This window comes from Dendronephthya gigantea, unplaced genomic scaffold, assembly GCF_004324835.1.
Source record: "Dendronephthya gigantea isolate DGI-Jeju-01 unplaced genomic scaffold, DenGig_1.0 000132F, whole genome shotgun sequence".
Classification (NCBI taxonomy): domain Eukaryota; kingdom Metazoa; phylum Cnidaria; class Anthozoa; order Malacalcyonacea; family Nephtheidae; genus Dendronephthya; species Dendronephthya gigantea.
Window position 1 is genome coordinate 165363 of NW_021163142.1, and position 24503 is coordinate 189865.

The 24503-nt window shown below is 36.0% G+C and overlaps 3 protein-coding genes across 3 annotated transcripts; 2 read left to right on the plus strand and 1 right to left on the minus strand.

The window, feature by feature from the left end:
• The first annotated feature begins 1208 nt into the window (after positions 1-1208).
• LOC114536223 (beta-2 adrenergic receptor-like) lies at positions 1209-2147 on the plus strand. The gene has a single exon (XM_028557551.1). It carries the CDS (start codon positions 1209-1211, stop codon positions 2145-2147), a length of 939 nt encoding a protein of 312 aa, XP_028413352.1.
• A 2885-nt stretch (positions 2148-5032) lies between these two features.
• Positions 5033-6270, plus strand: LOC114536249 (beta-2 adrenergic receptor-like). Its single transcript, XM_028557575.1, has one exon. The coding sequence runs from the start codon at positions 5124-5126 to the stop codon at positions 6066-6068; it is 945 nt and encodes a 314-aa protein (XP_028413376.1). The 5' UTR covers positions 5033-5123; the 3' UTR covers positions 6069-6270.
• A 6876-nt stretch (positions 6271-13146) lies between these two features.
• On the minus strand, positions 13147-24241 carry LOC114536224. Its single transcript, XM_028557552.1, has 12 exons — positions 23910-24241; positions 19418-19819; positions 18061-18366; positions 17372-17674; positions 16721-16995; positions 16372-16498; positions 15504-15791; positions 15289-15361; positions 14542-14797; positions 14393-14450; positions 14070-14279; positions 13147-13403 (listed from the first exon to the last, which is right to left on the minus strand). Exons 1-12 carry the CDS (start codon positions 23968-23970, stop codon positions 13147-13149), a joined length of 2616 nt encoding a protein of 871 aa, XP_028413353.1. The 5' UTR covers positions 23971-24241.
• Positions 24242-24503: the final 262 nt, after the last annotated feature.

Sequence of the window (24503 nt, forward strand, 5' to 3'; positions counted from 1 at the left end):
GATCGTTCTTGAAGGTCCATGCTAGATCTGTCATTTAAAAACCTAGAAGTGAAAATGAGCAAATTGAAAAAGGTGTTAATATATATAGAAATCTATTATCCAGCGACATATCACAACCGCGATGTGGCTTCTCTTTCTTTATAAAAACTATAGCTCTATAAGTGCATTATTTAAAATTGTGACCTTCAAAGAATCTTCAACGTACAAATAATATTTGTTTTTATAATTGACAATATTCGACTAGAATTTATATGCGTTCAAAGTTCGTATATACTTCGGGGCATGTGAGAAGACCGTACTGTATTTCCGATGTTTTTGAAAATAATATTGATATATAGGCCAGGTGCATGTATAACTGCATGCCTATTTGCATGTCAGATTTGCCCTACAATTTAATTCCCGCCAGCTCCTATCTTTCTTGCCGGCAAAAGCGATCTAATTGCAGTGAACAATTACCGAAGAGTTATTCAGTCAAAAACAAGGCGCTTAATTTTTTTGCATTGATACAAGTTAACTTCGAAGCGGCAGACATTCGGCATTAACTTTATTCATTGGTGTAACACCTATATTTGTGCCTTTGTGGCAGCTTTAAAACTTTAGCAGAAATTGACATAGTGAAATTCAGCGCAAAAGGCATAGTTTATACGTCGCATCTCATTGGGCATTGTTTTTATGTCATTATCTATTGTTTGAATCGCGACCAAAAAGTGTACGAAGATTTTTATATGAAATAGAATTTTCACGAACTTACACATCTTTCTCACAGACCAGTGTATGCACATGAAAGTCGTTCTGAATAAAGAATTTAGAAACGGGTAAATTAACAATTAACGCTGTCACCTTTTAATTAAGCTTGATTATAAGATTATACCGGTATGCAGGGTCTAAAAATTTATCTTTCTAAAGATTAAAAGAACGTTAACATTCAGCTACAATTAACGAATGTTGCCTGACCACATTCAAAATACGACATTAATATCACTATTGAACGATTCATGTCGGCTAAAATTTCACGGTAGTCAGAATCCAATCTGAAATTCACGTCAACATGCAATTAATAATATACAACAACAAGCAAAATACAACAACGTGCAAAACAACCTCAACATGCAATTATAGGTATCATTGACTTAATAAGCGCAGATGCCTTTAGCTTCATTGCTCACTTTCATCTTCGTCTTCGCCAAGCCAGTTCAAAAGAAAAAACCATGAACCTGTCGGGAAAACCAGATAGTTTTGAAACCAAATGCTTTCTTCTTGGGACCACGTCATCCGAATTTCAAAATCTTCCGTCTGATGAAATCCCAGAAAATTATAATGCCGTCATAGTTATTAACATCATTTTCATTATTCCTGCGATAATATTCAACGCTGTTCCAATCATCACGATTTGGAAGTCGTCTCAACTGAGAAGCAAGCCTTGCTATTTCATCGTTTTGATCCTGTCCGTGATTGACTTGGCAGTTGGTGTGTTGGGAATTCCTCTTTTCGTCGCCGTTTTGATAGTAAGTGTACTAAATGGTGGATCGAACTGCTTTCTTTCATCCTTAGCGTTTAAAATAGCATCATCACTATTTGGATTATCAAGATTCACGTTTATTGCAATGACGGCGGAAAGATACATTGCCATCTTACATCCCTACAAATACACTACTCTAGTGACGAAGAAGAGGCTGCTGATATTCGTGTGTTCCACTTCTGCAATTCATATTATCTTCACTGCTTTTTCTGCCACTTTCGACGACATTCTTGTGATAATATACTCGGCCTTAGAAAGGTTACTCACCATCGGCTCCATCACGTTTGCATACACGAGAATATGCTTGGTTGTCAGAAAGCTGGCTCGGTCGGTGAACCGACCACAAGATCTTGCTTCAGTAGAAAACAGGACAAGAAGAAAAGCGTTTCTGCAAGAAATCAAGCGAGCAAAATCGTGTTTCAAAGTTGTTATGTGCTCTTTCACCATAGTGTTATTTCCGTCAATTGCTTTTCGGCTTTATTATCAGAGCAAATTGAAGGATGTAACAATCTTTATTTGGATTGTAACGCTTGGATACAGCGTCTCCATTGTCGACTCTGTGATATTTTTTTGGACCAAGACCATGTTGAGAAAGGAGGCAGTGAAGAAGCTGAAAACAATGCGATAAAGTTTAACATTGTGCGTGTAATATTTATGCATGATCTACGGTTTAGATTTTACTGTAACAATAGTAATTGTTTAGCGTGCATAATATGCTTATATATGAACATTATATATATCAACTGTGCTAAAGTATTCACCGTTAAGGACAAAATTCCCAAAGCTTTAAGACGTTGTGTTGCACATTCCTTCAAATTTTGTTGCTGTTCTGCATCGTATTAGGGCAAAGAGTCATAAACGAGCATCTGAACACCAGGGACCGATTGTTCAAAAACCGGTTAGCTAAACCCAGGGTTAATTAAACAAAGCAAATCTTTACATCAATTTTTAATATTTTGTTTACAGAGTTGAATATATTTTTCCATAAAAACTTTCTTGACAGACAAAAAGCCATATTTTGTTAAGGTATTAAAATAAACAACGGTCCAGAAGCATTTACACCGAAACAGTGGATGAAAATTTAACCCAGGGTTAGCGCTAACCTAGCTTTGAGCAACTGGCTGCAGGACGTTTTTCCCCTTTAGCCAAAAAAGCAGTATTCCTGCTTTGAGATTGACAATAATCTTTACTCCATTGACTTCGTCCACACTCCTATATGTATATATATAGAGAGAGTTAGAATATGTGGTAGTAAGTATAGTTGTAATTATTCATATATAGCTACCATTGTTTATCGATTGCTGTAAAGTTATACAAAAGAGACGTTAGCTTATATTATATTAAATGTTTTAAATGTAATTTTGCAATGTCTCATTTGCTCACCTGGCTTGGATATTTATTTTAAGTTAACGATTCCTGCCTGATTCCTGCGTGAAATTTGATCCATCCGATGCGATCTGAGTCACACCTTTCTAAATTGCCAGGAGTTTACTTATATGCATGACAAGTATCGATTTAAAGGTTTTACATATTTCATAATTTGGTTGAACTCGAGTGAGGCAAAATATTAGCAAGCAAAATATTATAGCAGTATTACTGACTATTACTACCATATCAATTGTCTACATATCATTCACAATAACATCTCATACAAACACTAATTATTCTTCTTGCATAAATTTTGGATTTTTTGCCTGCATTCAGGATATTATACCAGTGTTATAATCCAAATAGGCTGTATTCTAGACGTGCAGTGAAGAATCGGTAATTGTTGGGATCCATATATATATTTTCCATTTGAGATGCTCGATATAATTTGCGATGTACAAACTACAAACTACAAACTACAAACTACAAACTCATTTTAACACCTATCTGGGGCCAGTTGTACGCAGGCGGGATAGGGCTATCCACCGAATAGTGGTTTTTCAACCGTTCTAAAAATGCTTGATCTCAGCTTTGGAAAGTTATCAGCTTCAGAAGTTATTGCAGAGCACCTTTAGTGATACTAAGATTTAATCAAAGTTATACCCAACAAAGATTGAAAAAAACACTATCCGGTAGATAGCACTATCCGATTTTCATATAACCTCCCCCCGGGGCCGGTTGTTCGAAAGGCGTTTTATTTACGGTGGATAAGTTCAAAATGGAAAACAAAATTATATATTTATTGAAAAACTGAGGTGAAATATTTTGGTGTAAATAGTTTAATTTTCAAAGAAAGTGCATATTAAATGAATAAGGTGTAGGTTCAGTCATTCACAAGATGTATTAGAGTATTTTTAAACTCTGGCTTATCCACCGTTTAAGCTAAACGCCTTTCGAACAACCGGCCCCAGAAGTTTAATAAATACAGCTATAGTGTGTGTGAAAAATATCATTGACATGCATCATTATAATAATTATGCAAACATGCCGCACAGCTGTTGCAACTGTTTCGGCAAAAGCTGCCTAAAATGAATAACCAGTTATTCCAATTTGAATCGTTCTATATAGAGATATTAAAACTGAAATCAACTGCTTCCTTCTTGGACAGAAGGAAATCGCAAGGAAAAGTTTAGTTCAATGTCTAATTTGTATGTGAATATATTCAATTTCATCATGTAGCTCGTTTGTATTCGGCATGTACTCTATTATCTCATCTGCATGAGCAACATCGATTTTATTGTTTGAAAGTGAATCGATTAATAATTTTCATTCATTTTCATGCAAATGCCTTTTCAATTTGATCGATCGACTATTTTTTTCCTCGATGAATTTGAGCTAATGACCAGCCGTCATTTGAGCAAGAGTGATTGATATATACTGATATCTGCACGAAGTATTTTTGTCAAGACTGAATAAGCTTGTCACACAGACGACACATGCAGTCGCTGATAATTTATCCATCCATTCAGTTATATATTATATTAGACTAATTTTTGATCGAAGTAACTAGAAGGAAATAAATCATCACAGCTAGAACGATCTTCCTTAAATTAGTGCAAATGCAAAGTTTGGCTGCGAAATTTTGTAAAATACGAAAAATATAGCTATGCGAAGTTGGCAAATTTTGTATACTTTTACATGCGGAAATGTCTGTTTCTGGCTTGAATTTGAGGTGTATATAATTCCATTCGAAATTAAGACCCTTTGAACCTCTATAATTTAGTTACACGCTTCTGGCCGTAATACAAAAGCACCTGCACAGAATTCGTGAACTTCGCATGAGTATATTTTCCGTATCTTCCGACAATTCACAGCACACTTGGCAGTTTTACTAATTTTAGTAAGCTCTTTTAGAAAATGTCCTTTTTATCGCCGAGGTAAGAAATTAGTCTAAAGCGCAAATCTTAATTATTGTAATGTCAGTCGTGGCTTATTCGTTGATTAATATATATATTCGTTGAGGTATAACGTTTGAGTGCATCTGCAACTCCTAAAAGCCATTCAATTTGGCAATTTCGTTGAACTATTTCAATATTGAATTCAAGTCCATTCAAAAAAAAAATATATCGGACTGATATTCGGGAACATAAGAAGTAATTGAAGTGGCATGCATACATATATAAACCGTGTTGCTTTCATGAGAATATGAAAGCAAGAGCGAACAGCGCGCAACAGTATGAATTTGTCAGTAGAACAGGATGTCTTTGGAACATCGTGTAAGATTTTTGGAACCACGCATTTTGTGGTAACAAAACTTCCGTCTGATGAGATACGAGTTAATCATGCTGCCGTAATTGTTCTTAACGTCGTTTTGATAATCCCTACGATAATGCTCAACGCAGTTGCAATAATTACCATTTGGAATTCATCCCAAATGAACAGCAAGCCTTGTTACTTTGTCGTCGTGGTTCAGTCCGCGATTGACCTGGCAGTTGGTGTGTTTGGAATTCCTCTATTTGTGGTCTTTTTGCTGAGCGCAATGGGGAACATGTCGAACTGTTTCGTTGCGACTTTGGCGTACAGATTGACAATCGTGCCAATTGGACTGTCCACAATCGCGTTGATTGCAATGACCGTCGAACGATACATTGCAATCCTACATCCCTATTCCTACATCAGCCTAATGACAAAAAGAAAGGTTATGATCATTGTTCTTTGCGGTGGCGCGTTAGAGTTCCCAGTTCATGTTCTATCCTTGTCTGTTCACGGACTCCTTCATAGCTATTCGTCAATTAAAGTAGTACTTTCCTTTTTCTTCATTGCGATTGTCTACACCAGAATATACCTGGTCGTTAGAAAGCTGTCTCGTTCGAAAAACAGAATGCATGATTCCTTCTCACAGGAAAACCTAACAAAACGGAAGTCGTTTCTCCAAGAAATAAAGCAAGCAAAATCTTGTTTCATTGTGGTCATTTGTTTTTTTGTTCTTGGCGTTATACCGACCCCGATTACACGTGCAGTCCTTCAAACCCCTGATCAATTCGAGGAACTGGAAATTTCAGTATGGGCTGTCACCCTTTCGCTGTGTATTTCCAGTGTGGATTCGGTGATCTTCTTTTGGATGAAGGCTATGCTGAGAAAGGAAGCCGTCAAAATGATGAACAAAATATGCTTAATATAAGTTGAACATCATATACACACATGCATATAGTATATATAGCATCGTATTGTACAACACAAGGAAACTGTTGAAACTTAAAGGTGGGGTACAGTCCGTAATGTAAACAAATGTTTTGCTTACATTTTGAATCTATGTACTTCCCAAAATAATAAACTCATAAACTTTATTACATATCAGGAGTTTTTCAGTGATACAATACAACATGCAAGTTATTTAAATAAAACATATATGTTTTATAGATATTCTTGAAATATATTTACAATCTATAAAATCAAGAAAATGTAATTTAAGAAGTCAAGAGGTGTTTGTAAAGTTTATGTTTAAAAGACTTTAATGACCGTTCGGATTTGATCTCCGGCGGCAACGAATCCCATAATTTAGCCCCTCTATAAAGCTGAACGATCGCTGTCTCTTTACAAGGGACAAGTTAAAGTCACAAATCATTAATGTTCCTCGTAACTGTAGAATGAACCTCGGAGTTTCTTTTGAATTTTTCTGAAATATAGTGTGGAGTCAGTTTTTGTAATGATTTAAAAACACACACTGCATCTCGAAAATAGAATTGGTCTGTAATATATTCAGCCAATTAAGTCCTTTTAGGACAGGGGAAACTTGATCATATTTCCGTAAACCAACAACTATACCGTCATTACGAGCAGCAAAGTTTTGTACAATTTGTAACTTATTTACATTCTCTTTAGAAGTATTGCTCCATATAGAGGAACAGTAAAATAATCTACTAAAAACTAAAGCGTGTATGACAATTAAATAAAAGGGTCTTTCGATCTAAAAGGAGTTTGACACGATTTATTTGAAATAATGAATACATGCTTGAAAATATCAAGAACTTTCAGAATATTTGACGCGCATATAGTTTTAAATAAATATGAGAGAGAGAGAGAGTTTGTGTTCAGAGATATACGAAACATGCAAAATTTGAGCAATTTTGAAAAAGTGGACTGCCCATCATTATGAGCAGAACTGATGCGCAGAAGCGACTGTTACCCCCTTTTAAATAATTGGCTAGTAGGAGAATTCTTAGCCTGTAAAATCTAACTGATTGGCCGAATGTTCTGTATGTTTTTGGAAAGCCATGAGGTTGTGTGTATATTGTAATTTATGACAGAAATAAATGTTCTTGATATCTCAAAACTGCACATGCGATGTGAAATGAATAGACCTTTTCAGCTTGCATGCAAATTAACCATTTCAGATGTTCAGAGGTTCTTATAATTAAGCAAATGTACCTTTGCGCAGGAATGGCCTGAAGACAAACCTTTTAGAAAAATTCATTCAAGGCTGCTACTTCCTTAAAACTGCAGAGCATTATAAAGCATTTACCTACCCAGTGAAGAGAACTGTTTTCTTTTTAACATCGTGCACGGGAATGAAGATGTAGAAAATTTCAACACTAGAGTAAACTTCATGTAAAGTTCTTCTTAATAAAGTTGACTTGGAAGTAATGTACAAGTTTCCTGGCAAGTCGTACTTGAAGTGAATGCATGGTCATAAATGCAAGAATGACCTTGTTTTCAACGTCAGTGATATTTACGTATTTATATAAATACGTAAATATCCTGCTCTAATTAATAAGCAATGTTTTATCTTAATGGCAAAAGAGTGTCTAGTTTATTTGATACATGCACAAAAAGTTTAAATGTCGATGCGTGATTACGTTTGCAAATGCATTGCAGCCCGGTATAATCTCAACTGCAAATAGATATAAATCCTTGTACGCTTTGTGTAACATTTATTCTCTCACCATTTCGGCTGTTTTCGCGCTGCGCGAGTCATTAAAACTTCCATTTCCATTGCATTATTTGCACGAAATGTCGATGTCTTTACGCAATCTATAGTTGAGTACAAGTTTACTCAAATTGATTGCACAAAACGTATACATTCTAAGCTCGCGTAAAAGGCACCTTTTACGCGTACTTTTGAAATCACTGTTAAAGCATCGCGTTTTACTTTTAAACGCCATTCAACCACATCGGTTGCGTTAGGCGGTTTTCCACTAGCCGGAGTTTTTCGTCTAATATTTTTTTCAATTATGAGAATTCGACCGTAGCGGATTCCCTTCATCTGTCACAATTGAAAAGAAAATCGCGAGAATTTTTGTTGTAAACACTCGTGGAAAATCGTCCTTCTGGCGTCGTGTTTCCACGCACATCATTTTTTTGTATTTTGAAGTCTTTCAACTTTCACTTGTGTTGATATAACTTTATATCAACGCGTAAAATGTTTAAATGTTCACAAATAACAGACTCTGCTGTAAAATATATGTATACCTGCTCCTTCGGTTTTGTAAACTTTAGAAAGTTTGCTGCTTTCTGTCCTGAACCATCATCTGTCTCAATCTCCACAGTATAGGTTGTGAACGGAAAATTCTCTGCAGAACCTATAGCATGCAGCCGTCCTTTCGCTTAGAAAACGAACTACACTGGCAATTCATTTGAAGAATTCGCATGGCATGTAAACTTACCTTGTCCACACGGTTCTATCCCCAGGCGAAAATATTTTTTTCCAGACCATTGTGTTTTAGAATGATGTTTCCAGTTATCTGAGAATGAATAGAAAATCGTTATAGAAAAATACATAAAAATTTCAAAAGTATGAAAGATTTGAGATTCACTACAAATTCTGTATTACGACTACAAATACCTGTCTTTTATGATTATAACTGTCATCGTGAGACGTGACTGAATGCATGTCATTCTACATCGTTCAATCCACTTTGCCTGATTTTTGTCACCCATTGTCATTACTTGTGTGATGCGATGCTCTCTTTGAAGATCAATCAAAATATATTTGCTTTTTGATGCCTTGGTACACCAACCAGCTTTGGTAAATCACATATTGTTGTAACCAGAAGAACCATTTCCAGAAAAGACGGAGTCTGGGAAAGCAGTTTCGTTTTGTAGTAATAAAGGCTTTTCGCAAATTTTACCTAGAGTGAAGGTAACACGGAACAAAATGTAAACAAAAGCTGCAGTCAAAACGGGTTCAAGAGTTCGATTGATCAAGAGGACACTATACTATCAAAATCAAGGTATTTTATCCAAACTTTGTCACATTTTATCGAACTTTTTAACGAAATCAATCCTTGAATGTACCGGAAGTTCGAGGTATATACTTACACTTAGCATATGGTATGTTAACGTTTGAAGTAGAAGGTAGATACAGCAGAATATTTCATTTGAACCTGTGTTATAACACACCAGATCACCAGTTGCAAGTTACTCCTATTTCTATAGATCTGGTACCATAGGTGCTCGTTTCGTTAAATCCCAAGTGTTTACACAGCTTTCTTTGACTTTGACGGTCTTCATCCCAATATTCCTCGTGAGCCTTTCTTCATGCCATTCTGTACTTCAATGAAACCTTCTCCAGGTGACTTTGATAGTCTTATTTGTAGACTGAAACAGAAAGATTGATGAAATCTCAAATGCACTGATAATTTAAAGTACCAGAGTTTGAAGCGAGCATCAGTGATTTCAACCATATTTACAGGGGAAATCCTGAGAATGGGGTTATGTTTTTAAAATGTTATACAATAATATCACAATAGTTGACAGCGATAACTAGTATCTACAGAGTTCGCAAAACGAACGAGAGATCGAGAGTAGCGAACGAGTGAGTTTGCCGTGACTCTCCACAGGCACAACGAGTGCATAATGAAAATCGTACAAACGAGCCAACAAAGAGCAGCAAAAATCGAAATTTTATGCCTAAAACATATTTATTACCGTTCAGTTTCTTTGTAATTTTGTTCAATACCAGTTAGATATTCTTTCCGAAAGATTTTATAACGTGCTGAATGTGAAAATGTCTTGAATTTGAGAATTAGCTATGAATGTCACTCCCGTATTTCGACGCCATCTTGAAAAAAATGTAAACAAATTGCCGCCAAAATAACATACGTCATACGACAATTTTCACGCGTGAAGAATATCGTACGTCCAATCAAAAGCCCTGTCAAGCCCTGTAAGGCATTTTTTCACACGTGAAAAACATCGTTCGTCCAATCAAATTGCATGAAATTAATTTACCCAGTGAAATACGATTTTCATTTCATCACTCTACAGGGTGAGTAAAAAAAACTGATACCTTTGAAATTCAAATTAGCTGCAATGCGTCTGTAATCGGCTGTAATGTGACAGAAGTTGCCTAAAATACAGGGTGTCTCAAAAAAAACGCAACCACTTAAAAAAAAACGCAACCACTTAAATATGCAAGCATATTAATATTGTTCGGGTTTGCACCATAGTTCAGCTAAAATGCTTTTAGCATTTTAAATAAAGCATTAAAATCCATTTTCAATTCCCAGAGGTGCTTATCTATTGCGCTTCAGAGCTGTATTAATGTTCTTGCATATTTAAGTGGTTGCTTTTTTTTGGGACACCCTGTATCTCACGGGTATACGAAGCATATCAAATAATTAATTAACCTTGAACATAAAGTCTGTACCCTTTGGGAGTTAAAATGCATTCTAAGCTCTGTAATAAAAAAGAACGTTGAATTAGTTCAATTGGTTTAAACACTTTCGCATTAAATAACCAGGTCCTGTTGATTGTACATAACACATGGGTCAGTCATGGGAATTGTCAAATCCCAGCCATAAGTTTGCGGCTAATTTGAATTTCAACGGTATCAGGGTTTTTTTACTCACCCTGTACTGTGGCATAAATCTATAAAGAGGGTGTATAAAAAAAGACAACCACTTATATTTTTTTAACACAAAAGACAAGGCTGACAAAGGCATTGTTATCCGGGTCCCAGAGGCTTAAAATATATTGTACTTAAGAACAATATGAATTTTAGAATATTAATTGGTTGCCATTTTTTATACACCCTGCACATGCACATATGATATGATACGGTATACTATGCAAGCAATTTAAGTTCGGTTCATCCAACTTCATCGTGGTATTCCGCATACCCATGGTGAGCTGATCACAAAATAATTGTAAATTGACATTCAGTACAAAATAAGTACGGCACAAACGACCCTAATAATAATCTGCATTTATCTCACGATTAAACATTTTGCACAACAACATTTGCACCAAGGCCTAGGGGTGACCTGAAACTGTACTTCTAGCGAATAAGCCGTGCATCAACGAAACAAATTTTCTCAGCCTGGCGAGATATTGATATAACAGCCTTTGCAATTTTGATAAATACTGTGGGCATAATTTGACCGTCAATCACCTCATGCTTCATTGAATCCTAGCCTCATGTAAACATCCCTTTAAATATAGACAGTATATATCAACCGTTTGCATCGCTGATAAAGCTCCTCTTAGTATACTTACCATACAAGGAATACTAACAAGGCAGCGTGCGTGGCTACTGGCTAAAATCTGGCTTTATAACAAACTGGATCGAAGTTGATGTTTTAATACCTAAAATTAGCGGGCATTACTTGGGTGAGTGTAGTTATCCGCACAAGTGTACTCGATGTAAAGTTCTTTTATTGTATGAGGACAATATTGTGATGGCTTATATTTTAACTGCAAGCAGGATTAATTTTGATTCTTTAATAACCCGTACTTTAATAATTAATATCATATTTCAAACTAAAGCAATGTTAAATCTTACGATTAGTCGCTTATTTTATTAGTTTGCCAAATTTACCAAAACTACGTGTTAAACCTCACCTTTAATCACCAGTAACGATATACCGGATAAAATCAACCATCGATAAAATAACCAAGACATCTTACCCTAAAGGAAGCGAATAAAGGTAAGAGAGACGCTTGTTGCTTCACATCCGCATTTCAAAGAGCAAGAAATTACAGAGTCATACTGACACACAAACCAAGGAGCAATTTCTGCGCATGCGCGGATTGTTGAAAACAAGATGGCGTCATTGGAAAAGTTAAAATTTTTAGGATGGCTCTTTTATATTACCGAATCAAAAAATTGGGAAAAATTTACAAAAATTAATAATATTTGTCATGACTTATTTTAATCCCTCTCTCGCTCATTTTAATCTGTTAATCAATCTCGATAGTCGCTATACATGCATTTGGTATCGTAATCACGGATAAATCTCACTTTCACGTGGCCAAGTTTGACGTCGTGAGCCAAGCAAATCCGGTTTGTGTAAACTGGGCCTAATTCCTATCACACATGTTAGGCATACCATAGGAACAATCGCATGGTCGATATTTTGTGCATCTTTGAGTTTTTCAGTTTTGAGTCATTACTCATTGGACTGTTTGAAGTGAAGTCAAGTCCGTTCTGCGCACCCGTTCTGCTCAAAACAATATGACGTCCTTAAATAAAAAATTTGCCCAAATTCTGCATGTCTACAAGTTGCATACTGTAACACTGCCTTCAAGGAAGATTAGAGAAATATTTACGCAGATATTGCTATAACATTATCTAAATGAATTACCAAAAATAGTACTGTCAAGCATATTGTAATCAATAATTGATTGCAATAATCGATTCATAATTGTTAGTTCGAAACGGCTAATAAGTAATCAGAAATTTGATAAAGTTCCACTGTAGCCTGAGGCATGCATCTCGAGCAAGGAAGGTTAGTGGTTAAATCTTGTTAAAGACAGACTGAACCTACTAAGAAAGAAAGGTACAACTCATATTTCCGACCTTATATTGTATTTTGGCTACAAGCAACGCAAAGAGAAAATGGGGAAACCAAAGAAAAATAATAAACAATTTGTTTTTTCCATGAACGTGATTATTTCATACATAAATATTGAACAGACGACAGTATCACCATGTATGTTAATTAATTTTATTGTTAAGTTTCACCACGTTTCACCGTAGGTTTAGTGTAGTTTATTAAATTTTGTTCTTCTTTAGTTCAAACTCGCACGATTGGCGATTATTGCTACGTGATTTAGAGACTTGTCTATTTGAAATCCGCGAAGTTCGAAACTTCTCAGACCTCGCGCAACCCGAATTAACCCATCGACCCCCTGTAGGCCTAAACGAAATCAAAATTCAAGCCCACAGTGATCATTTAAAAGAAACTATATTAGCAAAAATATTTACGATATCTGATAAAATCTCTGATACCATGCATTAATCATTCACCACTGAAATCTTAATTGAAGACAGCATTTACATATTCCACCGATTCATTGTCCATCTCTGTATAGTATTGACCATCGTCGGCTTCGGGATCGTCCAGTGCTTGATAAACGCTTGCCAGATCTTGGTTGTCCCTCAAAGTCGTGTATTCCTGCTCTGTGGCTGTCTCGTGTACCGTCACATCTTCCTCTATTACGTACGAACCTTCGTCGTCAAAGCTGCCTTCGTCATTTGCAAATTCGTTGCATTTGGCAGACTTATCAACATAATCTAAAAGTTTTATCAGATGCAACCTTTTTGATTGTGAATGATTTTGAAAAGAAAACAAAATTTTGGTTATAACTTTGTATAGATCAATCATACAATGGTGATTTGGGATCATCAGTACGAGTTATGTTGAAAAAATTTTCCAAAATTGGGTGAGCTTTTTTGTTAGAAAATTATAACATTTTTAAAGCACTTTGTCGAAATCTTTTAGGACATGATTTTTATACATGCATGAAGGTCTCTTGTAATAATCCAGTTCTGCGAGAATTAATTTTCATCCACTATTTTGTTTACCTTTTACCTTTTTAGTTCCAGGGCTGTTTAGTTTTTATGCAAATATCTTTCCGCCATTTTGTTTATTTTGGTAAAATCATTAATTGTACTTCAGTACAATTAATCAAATTACTGTACTCCTCTCGACCAATCAGCATCCAGTAGTTTATTCATGCTAATAATAGTTTAAGTAATTTTGGTTTTCTGATCACATCAATCAAATTATGCCGGACGCATTGATTTATAACAAAAAAGTTAAAAGTAGGCGTATATGCGAACGAAATCTGCTTAGAGAAGAAGATATCCATCTTTCTTATTAGTATGTGTTAATTCTAGTTTAATTTTTGTTACTATAAACAAAAAACCATATAGTTTACGTAAAATAAATATCCTTACCAAGCTCTATTTCTTGACCAGCACCTTCGGAACGAGGACGATCACGGTCTGCCAATTTTTTCTGCTTTTGAAGAAGACGACGTTGATATACGATTACTCCAAGTGCGACCAGAAGACAAAATGCCAATGCAAAGAGTGGTATGAGAAGATCCATACGGAACTTGTCTTCTCTAGACGTTTCTGACTGTCTTCTATTAATCACATTTTCATCTGGGAAAAAATGCGGCTGTTACATAATCGTACATTCTCGTGAAGATATCAAGGAATACCAGTGAACGATTTAAACAAGAAGTAAAAATATTTCAATTTCAGATCATTTATACCTGAAGGTTTTGCCATAGTGGAAATACTATCACTCCATTCAGTCGAATAGTATGAATTCTGGGAAAAACATATAACCATTTCCACATATTAATTAAAATTGTACTAAAAGTGAGCAGTTTCAATCCTTCAATATTTATAAGTGATTTACCTGACTTTTGAAAAACCTCAAGAACACGAAATAATTTGAATTTGCCGTTAAAGGTTTGTTCGGATAGTTTTCATTTTCAGAACCATAAATCTTTCCATCTCCGATTACGAACGTCAAAGGTAAAACGTCAGCTTTCAAATAACCAGTGATGTAAGGGTCTTGTGTGTTGGACCGATATTTTGTTAGATCACTTGTTTTAATGATTTTGCTTGAGACTGGACCGCTCTTGGAGTTTTGGACGATGATCATGACTTCTCTGAAAGGTTAATTAATGACAAGGCAAGTTGCTAAAAGCTTTGTACCTTCTTCAAACAACAGCAGACCAATTGGTTCAACTACTGTCTTTTTCTAGAGTTGGTCATAGAATCACATCAAAATGAGCTAAAATTTGATATAAGGACAGCTTCACCGGCCGTATACAAATTCACCGGCTTATCCAGTGATATCTCATCAGCATAATTTTATATGCTCACGTAATTCAAACATGCAGGCAATGTATTGTTCCCAGGGGAACAAGTTCACATAAACATGCATGAAAAAACAAAAGAAGATAGGCTGTTTCAGCCCATACCTATTTTAACTAAAAGCTTGGTGATTGATAAAAGTTGCCTTGCATCAATTTTTAGAATCAGGGATTATATAGAATCTGAGGTTAGATTATGAATTATATCTCAGCGTTCATATGATGAAAAGACACGTACAAGGTCCACGCGCCAAATTGAGTATACCATGGGCAAAATTACTTACTTAATACTCTCGTCTGGTTTTGGAATGTGCAAAGTCATAGTATAATGAGAGGACGCGATTGGATTAGCTGGTTCTAAATAAAACGGGAAAATTACCAAAATATCCGTCAGATACAAGAATGGAAACATCAAATTGATTCAACAACTGATGGAATTAAGGAGAATTGAACTGCAACACTTGTTACTCCATACATAAGGACATGTGATCAGACATACCTGGCTCTTTGGTCGTGAAATTTTTATAAACCTTTTCACTTTTCTGTCCAGAACTATCTTCTGTATTAATCTGAACACTATAGGTAGTGCTCGGTTGAAGAAAAGAGATGGTAAATTTAGTACCATATGTCTCCCGCGATATTCTTTGTGAATGTTTTTGGTCGATGGAAATATTGTAGTGTGTAATATAACTGGAGTCCTTTGGTTCAGTGCGTATCTTCCAAGTCAACTCAGCCGAGTTGTATGTTGACACAACTTGAAAATCGTAAACAGGAGCAGGCGATTGGACTAAAAGAAAAATAATCAAAATATCTGTTAAGTGATATACATACCGGGTGGCGCAAAAAAAGTTAACCTGTTTGATTGAGTATAACTTTTACACTAAAATCTTGTTTTTTATATTCTCTGATGTCTATATTAAATTTTCATATATAGTATATGGTTTTTCATGCAGTTTTTTACCTTAATTTAACGGTTTATAACATGTTGATCCGTTATAATTTGCATTACATGAAGTAATGAGCGCAATCATAAATAAAAACATTTTTAAATAATTCCGTGCGCTATTTCATGTAATGCAAATTATAACGAATCAATAAACACATCTTCGGGTAACCTATGTTTATAATTGCGTGACTTTGTAGCGTGATGTGCTTGCGCACATAGTTTGTTTGCAAATTAAAACTATCCGGATGATGGCCCGAGCTCACGGGCCGAAAGCTTATAGAAATTTGATAAATTACATGGTGTATATCACAAATATTTACTACAACTATTTAACAACACCATGCAAAACTACAAAGAGCATAATCAAAATATCGACGAGAGATCGATTACTGATGACCCTAAGCGACACAAAAAACCTTACCTTCTCCACAAAGTTCTATCCTCAGACAGAAATCATTTTTCCCTGTTGATTGTATCTTGATATGTTTCACGTTGTAAATATCAAGACGCGTTCTCGATGCTTGGTAGCCATTCTTGTTTCCTGTCATCTAAAAGTTAGAAATACATTTAAAATTTGTATTGCTATTGCATTGATGGAAGCCAGTAAAAGAACCTTAATAAACATGACTAAAGTTGACATAAGCATGTCTCCTAAGCCGTTAAATTTTGCATAGTTGCAAACTTAGAGGTTTAAAGGGTCTTAATTTCGAGTGGAATTATACACACTTGATTATTTGTTTTAGTTGTATTATAATTGGCGCAACAAATACCTGTATTTCATTAGTATAACTTTCATCGTGACTGTATGCCATTGTATATCGCTCAATCCATTTTGTCTGATCTTTGTTACCCATTGTCACAACTTGTGTAATGTGATACTCTCTTTGAAGATCAATCAAAAGACACTTGGTTTGTGATGCCTGAGTACACCAACCATCTTTGGTAAATCTTGCATTACTGTAACGAGTAGAGCCGTTGCCAGAAAAGACGGAGTCTGGGAAAGCAGTTTGGTCTTGGAATAACGCAGTTTTATTACAAAACTTACCTAAAGTGAAAGTAATATAGAAGAAAATGTTTACTGAAAATAAAGTGAGGGCAAAGAAAGACTTTTCATCTGTAATATCTTGCAAACTGCTAATGCTGCAATCAAGCAGGGTTGAAGGTGGTGGTAATGTTGGTGGTGGTAGTAGTGGCCGGTTATTGTAATGTCGTCGTCGGTGTCATGGTTGTTGGTCAAGGTCATAAACGGTGAAGGTACTCCATGGAAACATCATAAGCTATCTTGAAACAATATATTTTTTTCCTTATTTCCCAACATACCGAGCCAACTGAAGGTATTTTGACCAAAATACATGGAAGAAACTTTCTGCAAGTAAGTACCCACAATCCCTGGAAGCCCGAAGTTTGGGTGCTATACTTACACTCAACATACGATATATTCATATTAGAAGTAGTTGTAGAGGGAACAAGGTGAGCACAGCAGGATGTTTCACTTGATCTTGTGTTACTATAACACACCAAGTCGCCAGTTCCAATCTTCTCATTTGCACCTATTTCCACTTTTTTTACAGCATTGACGCCTGTTTCGCCAAAACCCAAGTGTTTACATAGCATTCTTTGATGATTTTTATCCCAATTCTCCTCATTAACCTTTCTCCAGGTTCTGCCATTTTGCACTTCAAGGAAACCTTCGTTAGCTGACTTTGACAGTCTTAGATTGGACGCTAAATTTTTTAAAGTTAATTAAATATTTAGATTTGATACATTTTCACGTCGGCAAAAATAGTCTTAGCTAGGTTAAACGACGCACTTGGGTCGCCTCAAATGCAATTTAAACAATAGATTTTTAGATAATGAGGTGATGATGAAGCTTAATGAGGTTTATCATCTCATAACCAAGGCCTAAGACTATTTAAATTGATAACAGTTGAAGTAGCGTGCATTATGCTCGGGTTTCCACTTGCAATGAAATGGTTCGCTAGCGAAATACAGTTTGCAATATTCTCTTTGAATTGAGATCAGTCGAATTGAACTAATTCATTATGCTGTAAAAATTAAAGAGAAAATTCCTCTAGCGAACCATTCTCCAGAAGTGAAAATCCACTATTACCTGTCCTTATGCGGTTGATGTAGTTATCCACACAAGTATACTCGATGTAAAGTTCTTTTGTAGTATCAGGACAATATTGTGATAACAGTAAATTATTGTCAATGGTCAGTTCACAAGATCTGTTTCCACCACAAAGAGATTTCACCCTACAACTTGTCAGTAGACTAGAATACTTATCAATAGTCGCATTGACATAAAATGTCCCGCCATTATTGAAATCACCATAATGAGCTTTGTGGATCATCATACGTTGTATTGGAGAACAATGAACATCTTTCATTCTGCCCCCGTACTGTGTCACCGAACCTAAAATCACGAAACCAAAAAAGTTATATTGTGGCAGTTTGATAGCCATGCATTATACATCAGCATATCGTTATCTCCATACGCTACCATCACAGACATCCATGTTTATCATGTTTATCATGTTTATCATGTTTATCATGTTTATCATATTTATCATATTTATCATGTTTATCATGTTTATCATGTTTATCATGTTTATCATGTTTATCATGTTTATCATGTTTATCATGTTTATCATGTTTATCATGTTTATCATGTTTATCATGTTTATCATGTTTATCATGTTTATCATGTTTATCATGTTTATCATGTTTATCATGTTTATCATGTTTATCATGTTTATCATGTTTATCATGGTTATCATGTTTATCATGTTTATTATGTTTATCATGTTTATCATGTTTATCATGGTTATTCAGGGCCTGTTTACATGGAGCGAGTTATCCAGGCTAGGCCAGGTAAAAAGCGCATCACATCAAAGGCTTAACCGGGATTACTTGCTCCATAAAAAAAAGGCCGTCGACGAGTGGCGTAACCAGCGCGGCAATTTAGTTCTACTATACTAATATTTTGGTGTTCATTGACAGTAAAACCAATGAATTTCTACAGCAAGATTATTAAGCTGCCCAGTCTGGCCACAGCAGTGGTTGAACGTCAGCTGGCAGGCCCTGTTTTAAGTATATTGTATTCGCATAGTCACAACGCAAAAAAACAGCAATGTCAAAGCACGTTTTAACCCCTAAAGTATGATAGCATTATTGTTTTAAAATGATCTGCCAAATAAAAAAGGAGTTGTCGAAAACTCTGAATACATGCACGATATACCTCACTAAAGAAATGCACATGGAGTTAACTTTTAGGCAAGCGAGCAAGTTTTCTATGACAAGTTTTTATGTGACAAGTTTTAATTGTTCGTCTGTACGCCCAACTTTGACAACTATATTTTTTCTTGGGCGTAAAGACGAACAATTAAAACTTGTCACATAAAAACTTGTCACAGAAAACTTGCTTGTCTGTAAGAAGCTTTACCAAAAAATGTAAAATATCTTACCATATGTAAACCTTTCCATATCTGTGCCTCTACACGAGGCATTTTTCACGTCAACATACTTCACACTAGGCTGAACACAAAGACGCTCTTTGTATAAAAATAAAGATCTACCAACTGTTTGTTTTATACTATGTTTCGTACTGTTCGCCCAATCTCTTCCAGCCTTATTATTGCCGTCATATATAAACAAACGATTATTGTAAGAACCATAATCAGACACGACGTTCCCCTCCGTCTCAATATTATGCAACAGTTTGTTATCGTCATAACGGAACAGCGCGGTATCACTCAAGCAGTTGGTGACCATTTCGATCCAATAACGGCTCCCGTAATTATCACTTCGGAAGGTGGGTGTTTTTGCTGCAATACACTTCCTTGATTGAGGATGCCTAAGGAAAAAACCTTAAAAACGGAAGAGACAATTAACTTTCGTTCCTCAGCCTCAGAGAAAAAGGAACCGGGAAGCACAACTATATATAATTGATAATTGATGAACTTATTGGTTGTTTTCAGTGACGTTGATTTGCTTGAAAGGCAGATGTAATGGGAAGGACAACTCAAACAACCTCGTACCCAGGGAATTTTGCCAAGCAAATCGAGCAAATTTTAGAGCTAAATTATAACTGATTATGTTAAGTGCATATGACATTATTACCATTTCTTCACTAAAAATTCGCAAATCAGGCGATTCGAATGATATGTATCATTCCCCGGTCGGATAAATATTTCTGAAGATATTTTGGATGAAACATGCCAAAATATAGGTTTTTTCAATAGTTGGCCGGGAGAAATTAGTCTGAGAACTAATTAGGGTTATGACGTCATACCGGGCACGGAAAAAATCGACTAGTTTCACATTACAATAAATATATGTCGTATGCATCAATATTTGTATATTTTGCGTTGCAAAATGCCGGCGGCTAGATGTGTCGTATACAGTTGTTCCAACACACCAGATGCTTAAAATCAAATGTATAATGGAGATTTGCGCCCAGAGGCAGTAAGGAGACGACAGATATGGATAAGACTTCGTTAAATTCAAGCGCGCAGGATGGAAGCCATCACGTGAAAGTCATGTTTGCTCCAAACATTTTAAGTCAGATGAGTTTTTGGGAATTTGCCTGGTTTAGAACAACACACGTTCCCTCGACTGAAGAGCGATGAAATTGGGGTTACCCCGTATCCAACGATACAAATTGCGGTCACGGGAAAAACAGATGGACTTATCTGCGAGATCTGCAAGGGTGATTCGATGCAAGGTGAGAATGTTACAGTTACTCATGTTTTAGACTTATTTGTCGAGAAATTATGTCGGTAATTCATTAGAGTTGAACATTCTAAATGCCATTTTAGGTTATGAGAGAAAGCGCATCCTATAGTCAGGAATCACAACCATCTGTTGTAACAGATTAAGACACTGGCGCAAAGAGCAAAACTACGTTACAAGGAATGTTAAGAACCCATGAAACCCCCAATTTCGTCTCTCTTCAGTCGAGGGAATGTGTGTCGTTCTAAACCAGGCGAATTTCCAAAAAGTCATCAGACTTAAAATGTTTGGAGCAAACATGACTTTCACGTGATGGCTTCCATCCAGCGCGCTTGAATTTAACGACGTCTATATCCATTTCTTTCGTCTCCTTACTTCCTCTGGGCGCAAATCTCCATTGTACGTTTGATTTTAAGCATCTGGTGTGTTGGAACAACCGCATACGATACATCTAGCCGGCATTTTGAGACGATGACAGGATACTCAGCTCCGTGTTTGTAGCTCCGGGTTAGCGAAAACGGAACTGGCTCCGGATGTAGCCGCTTCGCTTTTAATGGAAATCGAAAAAATTAAAAAGGCCATTTTTCTTTGTTATATTGTTAAGAACATGGCCGTAAATGAGAGTTTTATTTTATTTAGTTGCTCGCAATAGCTCCGTAAAGTTGGCTATTTTTTGCGAAAAGTTGACTGGTCAGCGGCACGGGCGACCGCCAGGCTTTATACTGAAAGTTCGATTTACTAGTTTTACGACGGGTTTTTGTAAAAACTGAAAGATAGCCATTCGAGAGAAAGCTTATGAGAATATTCTTATACATTTAACCTTCTTCCAGCTTGCGAAACCGACAGAAAACTTCTGTAAAGTCTAGCCGTCAGATTTCCTGCACGTACCCGTGGCATAAATTTAATCCCTTTGCGAAGGCAACTAACCCGGTTTCTGCAAATTTTCGTTTTAGGTTTATTGAACTGTAAATTTCATATCATCAATGTTAACAATTATTCGAATTCTCTAAGCAAAAAATATCTCTTCTATCCGTAATATGCCACGGAAACAACACCGGCAAACAAGTGTACACAAAGTGGCTCAAATTGACGAACGGCCATTTAAGATTTTTTCGCTAATTTTTTTGCTGATTTGACTTTAAATAAAATTCTAAAAGTTGGCCATTTGAGATTTACATTCATACTCTTAAACCACAAAGATTTGAGGTTTTAGGATTCGTATCCAGTGAGCACAACTCCTGAGAGTACAAGCCGTCAGAATTCTGTCACTACCCAACATCAATAACCTTACAACCCGGTGGACACAACCACCGTGTTTAAAGCAAGTTCACGCTTTAGCGGACAAGGCTGTTAAACCATAGCCCCCATATTATATAGGAGTTTCCCAGAGATCAAAACAACGTGATTATATAACATCGCTTAGGATATTTTTGTCAACAGTTTGGGTTCTCATGAGGTGTCGTCGCTGCACGTTAATCCAAAGGCTTTTATTCTTTTATAATATAGGAGTATGAATATGAATCTTAAATGGCCATCTCTTTGAATTTTATATGAAGTCAAAACAGCGACGAAATCTGCGAAACAATCCGAGTGATGTTCAGCTTACTTGACATATTTGTAGCCGTTTGAGAACTTGAGCCGTTTTTAGTGCCATCGTTTAGCGATGCGGTTTGCGCCGTGTAGTACAAGAAGAAAATATATTTTTAGCGTAAAGCATTCGAATGATGGCTAACAATAATAATATTGTATTAAGTGATTAGTTAACGCGCGTTACAGTACGCTCTCGCTAACTCCAACTTCCAAGAAAGGAAAAGAAATATTGTTCGAGTTTCCGAAGGGTTCGAGTTAACCGGAGTTGGTGTCAGATTACGTTTATTACAAGTAATACAATAGGGTATAAAAACTTTTATAAACTTTTATAAAGCCTGGCGGTCGCCCGTGCCGCTGACTAGTCAACTTTTCGCAAAAAATAGCAAACCCCACGGAGCTAAGTTGATATAAACAGGATGGAGCAATGTTGTGCTGCCCAAATTGTTCTGATTTGTTATCAATATTGAACAATATTGTTGAAACTGAATCGGGTGTAACAATATTGTTCAATATTGATAACAACTCTGAACAATGTCGGCAGCACAACATTGCTCCATCCTGTTTATATCAACTTGCATCAACCTAAGCGTTTTTACGCGTGTATTGCGATCAAACTAAATGAAAAAAACTCTCATTTACGGCCATGTTCTTAAAAATATAACAAAGAAAAATGGTCTTTTTAAATTTTTCGATTTCCATTTCGATTTCCGCGAACCCGCACCTGAATATCCTGTCATCAATCTCGAAACCAGAGCCCACACTAGTCGATTTCGACCGGGGAATGATACATATCATAATTATCATTCGAATCGCCTGATTTTTACGAATTTTTGGTGAAAAAATGGAAATAATGTCATATCACTTCGCTGCCCGGTGCAAATTAATACTATGATGGAATAGCTCTCCTAGCTCCTTGTTCTCAAGACTGACAAACTATCTAGATGAACTAGTCTATGTGGACAAATACTCGGAATCACACGTGAGACGAAACAGAATCAGACGGTATTTAGAAAGTGTACAGGAAGTGGGAAATTATTTATGTGGTAAAAAGAGTACACAAGAGCCGTTTGAATGACGAATTCTTCGTAGTTTGCTCCTATGCCGTATTTATTTTATAGGAGATTGGATTTTATTGCATGCATGAAGTTTGTCCCTATATCCCGTATTTGTTTTATGGTAGATTGGATTTCATTGCAAGCATGAATTGTATCGAGACCTTAAGCTCATCCAAAACGAAACAGCGAACGGCATACGGTCACATTAATTTTAAAGGTAGATTTTGACACTTTCTCATGAACATAATGCGCCAATTTTCTAGACTTCACGTCTTCGGACACCTAGTATTTGTTTTAAAAATTGCAAATGAATTCGCGGTAAGGGATGCGTCGTAATATAAACGCCAAACTGAGGGTTCCAATATCCTAAAAACAGCCTAGCACGAGCTCTTGCTGAGTATAACGCATAATACTTTTCTTCTTGATATACAAATTATCCTTGATATAGAAAATTAGCACTGTTTGGGATTCTCTGTCTTAACCCATCTGACGTGACAGATTTATTACAAATTTCACATTAACCGGTAATGATATCAGATGCATGGAATTTGTCCCGTGCAAACTTGGTTTTAAACCTCACCTTTAACAACCAGTAATGATATACCACATGAAACTATCCAGCGATGCCATAACCAAAACATCTTCGGTCCTCTACCAGGCGAACAAACTTAACACGAAAAGCAAATCATAGAATTTGCTTTAATTCTTGTATCTATACTTCCAGCAATTAATGCATCTACTTCCGTCCACTTCCGGATCGAGTGTTCTGTTTACATTCCTGGAGTGTGCCTGGAGTACATATGCCTGGAGTAGTCGACCTGCATCAAACGACGAAAGCGGAACTTATAGGTAATTATTATAGAAACCTAAGCATAAACAAAATCAGTCGCTGATTTCTACTGGTTGCTGACTTGTATTTAGGCAAAATACTTGGTTGTTAATGTTTGGAACAAAGCTAATAATACCCTTAGAGAAAATAAACATGTCAACACAGTGAACACACTCAAGTCTATTATAAATCATGTGAAAAGGCTGGTCGTTCCAATAATAACTAAAGAAGAGAAAGTGTTTTTCATCAGGATATCAAACTATATGTATGACTGAAAACCGTTTTTGTGTCCGAATCAGAGTTGAATAGGCGACAGGGAGTGATTATAATTAAAGTAATTTAACA

Coding starts and splice junctions, on each gene's coding strand:
- LOC114536224 (XM_028557552.1), bottom strand. CDS start 23,970: ATGTTTTGGTTATGGCATCGCTGGATAGTTTCATGTGGTATATCATTA. Junction 18,367..19,417: donor TATGGAAAGGTTTACATATG/GTAAGATATTTT, acceptor TCGTGATTTTAG/GTTCGGTGACACAGTACGGG. Junction 15,362..15,503: donor TTTCACGACCAAAGAGCCAG/GTATGTCTGATC, acceptor CGTTTTATTTAG/AACCAGCTAATCCAATCGCG.
- LOC114536249 (XM_028557575.1), top strand. CDS start 5,124: ATGAATTTGTCAGTAGAACAGGATGTCTTTGGAACATCGTGTAAGATT.
- LOC114536223 (XM_028557551.1), top strand. CDS start 1,209: ATGAACCTGTCGGGAAAACCAGATAGTTTTGAAACCAAATGCTTTCTT.